Source organism: Benincasa hispida, unplaced genomic scaffold (genome assembly GCF_009727055.1).
Source record: "Benincasa hispida cultivar B227 unplaced genomic scaffold, ASM972705v1 Contig1456, whole genome shotgun sequence".
NCBI classification, from domain to species: Eukaryota; Viridiplantae; Streptophyta; class Magnoliopsida; order Cucurbitales; family Cucurbitaceae; genus Benincasa; species Benincasa hispida.
The window spans coordinates 1-3,746 of NW_024064015.1; the positions used below are offsets into that span (position 1 = coordinate 1).

A 3,746-nucleotide genomic window follows, 5' to 3' on the forward strand; every position below is an offset into this window, starting at 1 on the left:
CAGTTACTAAGACAAAGACTACTAAGATTTTGAAGCCGCCCAAAGGAGGCAACTGCAAACCACCCATTACACTCTTGGACTACTGTTGCTTCTAGGAAGTAACCCTAAGACAACCAATGGGATTGGGAGAGATATTTTCAATATATCATCCACCAAATGATAACCTTTGAAATATTCTTCAAATAGATAATGGAGGATGGAACTTGTTTAATTGAAGTTCCGTCTGCATAAAAACTCTGATAATGATTCTTAAATGCCCAATGTTTTCTGGAAGATGTTGGAGCTTTCACAACCAGAGAGAAAAAGTTTTTCAAGACGTTTCAAATTAAGATGCTATTTGGAAGACCCAGAGTTTTTTGCGTTTTGAAAGTGTAAGCTTAGTAAGACCAGTGAGATTTTCAATGGATTGAAGGCAGATTTGACACACCATTTCCATCTAGGAAATTCATACAAACGTTCCATTATTACAGAAATGGTTGGAAAGTATTGGAGGTTTTCACAACCATTGAAGAAAAAAGCCTTTCGAGACATTCCATACATATGTTGCTTGCAAGATTCCGTAGCTTCCTACAGCACGCTTTAGATTCAGATAAAAAAGTTGTTCTTAGAGTGCTGATAGAAAGGGTGGATTTTAGTTAATTCTGTACAGTCGTGTGAATCAACCCAATACTGAATCCGATAGATCGATCAAAGAACTAGAATTGTTGAGGTCAATTGTAAAATGTTTAAACGTTGTAAGAGAAAAAGAAAAAGTAATCATCAAAAAAATAATAATAATAATTCATTAACCCAACTAACTTTTTTAACAATTGACAAATTACTCGGCCCTTTCAAATACAGGAGAAAGAGAGAGAAATAAATAAATAAATATTACCGATGTCCTTTCCACCGGTTGTCTATTGCAACTCTGGCGTAAAAACAACCCAACAAGATTTTCTGGATGAAATTTTTGAAGCAAGAAACTTGTTCGGATAGAAAATCCCAAAAAAGATATGTCAGCTATCTGGAAGCATTGTCAAACCACGAGGAAGCCTATGTTGGTGCTGATTTCATCTAATTGTCTAGAGAAGAAACTTCAACAATCTCAGTTTCTCCATTTTCACAAAAGCTTCCTCACCCTAATTCTAATACCTCTTTAGTTTCTGACAATCCAAGATTATGCATTGAATTTTTGGAGTCCCCTGTATTATAATCAAACAAGTAGAATATATCCAGTTAATTAATTAGTATGCCAAGGCACGCATAATCCTAAAACAACTCGTAATACTCACACTATCTTTGTTAAATACATGAAGATATTCTTTAGATTCCACAACCGAGTGCGCTCACCTGGTTCAATGCTCTCTTTTCGAACAATTTGCTTTGCACATCTCTTGAATTAACATCAATGCATCCAAAGTCGAGAGTTGTTGTTTTCCATTGATATGAGACACTTGTCACTAAGTACAGAAAATAGCATCATGCGAGAAAAAGCCACAAGCTCCCATACTAAACTGGCAAGTTCAATATCCTCTCCCTTAAAGAAACATGCTACATCAAGTAGAATGGTCTTTCTCATTTGAATTAAGTCCTTCAAAGCTTTAGCTCTAGTACTCTCCTAGATATTTCATCATCGAAAATCTTTCTAGTCTAGCAATGCACTTTTCCACGTTCTTTCATCTTTTTTACGTAGATAAGAACCTAAGAGCTTGAGAGCTAAGGGAATCCCTGATGCATAATTTATAGCCTTTCTCGAAAGCTCAAGGTAATTCTCTGGTGGTTGGGTTGTTTTAAACGCATAGTGACTAAAGAGGAAGCAAAGCTTCCTCATCAGACAAATGCTCCCTTGCGTAGTCATAAACTTCATCAACTTTGATCAATAAGAAGTTGTCTATTTCTAGTTGTTATGACAATTCTACTTCCTACCTCCAAACCAATTCATCCTCCAACTTAAATTCTCTAATTGTTCTATGTCATCAATATCATCAAGAACAATGAGCACCTTCTTTCCACACAACCTACTTTTAAGGAAAGCTCTTGAAATATGCATTGAAAGGTGTTGTTGTTCCTGCGTAACTTGAGATAGAGCATCCTTTGTAAATTTGGTAGTCCATGCCATTTTTACCATAATTTTCTCTAACGTTCTCAAGAAAGCAATAACCATCAAATTCATATTTTATTTTATGAAACAAAGCTGTGGCAACTGTAGTTTTACCAATGCCACCCATTCCCAAATGCCTAAAATGCGAACATCATCATTGGAATCATCAGACGTAGACAAGACTCAATACGCTCCACACGAACTTCAATTCCAACTACCCCATCGACGTTATTTAACGTTAAACGGTCTAGTTTCTTAAGTATTTCTTGAGTGATTTTGTCAATCATTTCAGACTCTAGCCTCCTGAAAAAAATGCCACAAAAAGAATAGAATAAAAGATAGATGTCACAATCTCCCCCTCTCCTTACTCCTCTTTTTTTTTTTTTCCCCCTCCCCTAAATTTCTTTTCCTCAGGCCATAACCTCTTCTGTGCCCTTTTTAATAATTTAGTGGTTCTAAAGAAAACAAACTTTAATAATATGAAAACACTTCGGATCAAAATGATTTATAATATAAAGTAATGTAAAAGATGACAAAATGAATAAAATATTAAAAGAAGTTTAAGTTACCAGTTAGCGGAATCCAAACCAGACAAATTTGCAACTTCTGTGAGAGCATCCCTCCATTTTTGTATTTCATCTTGTTCGCGAGTTTGCTGATGTTTAGCGAATGCTTCTGCATAAATCCCTGTCTGATTTCGGACATTTGATGGATCTACATGGTAGAAAACCGGGAGGACGATCTGGCCATACGTGTTTCTACATTCAACAATCTTCAAAAGCTCATCCAAACACCATCTAGAAGAAGCATAGTTCTCAGAGAAAACGACGACGGAAATGGAAGATTGTTGTATAGCTTTAAGAAGAGCGGGAGAGATTTGTTGCCCTCTCTTGAGCTCTTCATCGAAAAAAGTTGTGATTCCTTTGCGTTTGAATGCAGCCTGAAGATGGCTAACAAAATTGTTTCTAACATCTTCGCCTCGAAAACTCACGAATACATCATATTGAACTGCGATATTATTGGCCGGAGAAGAAATGGGTTGAAACGACGACGATGAAGGTTCAGCCATGGAGTATTGACCCGACTCGAGGAGGAAACTAATTAAAATGACAGTAATGGAGTTAACTATGGTTAGCCCAAACTACTTTTTATAATATTAAAATGAAAGCTAAGATAAGACAATCAAATGATGTGGGGCTGAGACAGATGCTACAAAACTAAAATTCGAAATCAATAATTCTCCCTTGACTTTATTACAATATTTTAATTTCGTTTGCGGTTTTATTAATAGTCAAATAGAGACTAAAGAAAGATTGTCTATATAATCTCAATTTTTTTAGCCACTATATAATCTTAACTTAATAAAAGACTATCGCAATCTAACAAGTAGTGGGTAAATATAGTAAAAAATTTCAACTTGATTTCCATTTAATAATCATTTTTTTTTTTTTTGTTGATGTATTAACAATATAAATAATATATATACGAAATATGAAGAATATCATATATATTATTGATTACCTTTTAATGCACCTATGAAAGTAAAATTTAAATACTAGAACAATGGAATGTATTTACCAATAATATTTGTTGCTATTCTTACCATTATCCCTAATAACAATAAGACAAATTACAAAATCTCTTTGAGATGAAGGGTAGTTGTATG

General features: G+C 34.6%; 2 protein-coding genes across 3 annotated transcripts; both read right to left on the reverse strand.

The window, feature by feature from the left end:
• Positions 1-795: 795 nt before the first annotated feature.
• On the reverse strand, positions 796-3,217 carry LOC120068923 (disease resistance protein RLM3-like). Of its 2 annotated transcripts, none has more exons than XM_039020561.1 (3): positions 2,650-3,217; positions 1,330-2,383; positions 796-1,181 (listed from the first exon to the last, which is right to left on the reverse strand). In XM_039020561.1, exons 1-2 carry the CDS (start codon positions 3,147-3,149, stop codon positions 2,218-2,220), a joined length of 666 nt encoding a protein of 221 aa, XP_038876489.1. In that variant the 5' UTR covers positions 3,150-3,217; the 3' UTR covers positions 796-1,181; positions 1,330-2,217. The 2 variants fall into 2 exon arrangements, with proteins under 2 accessions (XP_038876489.1, XP_038876490.1); XM_039020562.1 differs by having other exon boundaries at positions 1,272-2,383.
• On the reverse strand, positions 1,330-2,098 carry LOC120068924 (disease resistance protein RML1A-like; the record flags this gene model as incomplete). The annotated part of the gene is made up of 2 exons (XM_039020563.1): positions 1,906-2,098; positions 1,330-1,439 (listed from the first exon to the last, which is right to left on the reverse strand). Coding segments are annotated over exons 1-2 (303 nt in total), but the record flags the coding sequence as incomplete, so codon positions are not given.
• Positions 3,218-3,746: the final 529 nt, after the last annotated feature.

Bases quoted from the DNA above. Each gene is read 5' to 3' on its own strand.
- LOC120068923 (XM_039020561.1), bottom strand. From the start codon at position 3,149: ATGGCTGAACCTTCATCGTCGTCGTTTCAACCCATTTCTTCTCCGGCC. The intron at 2,384-2,649 runs GTAACTTAAACT...CATTTTTTTCAG, and splicing joins GGTTTGGATTCCGCTAACTG to GAGGCTAGAGTCTGAAATGA.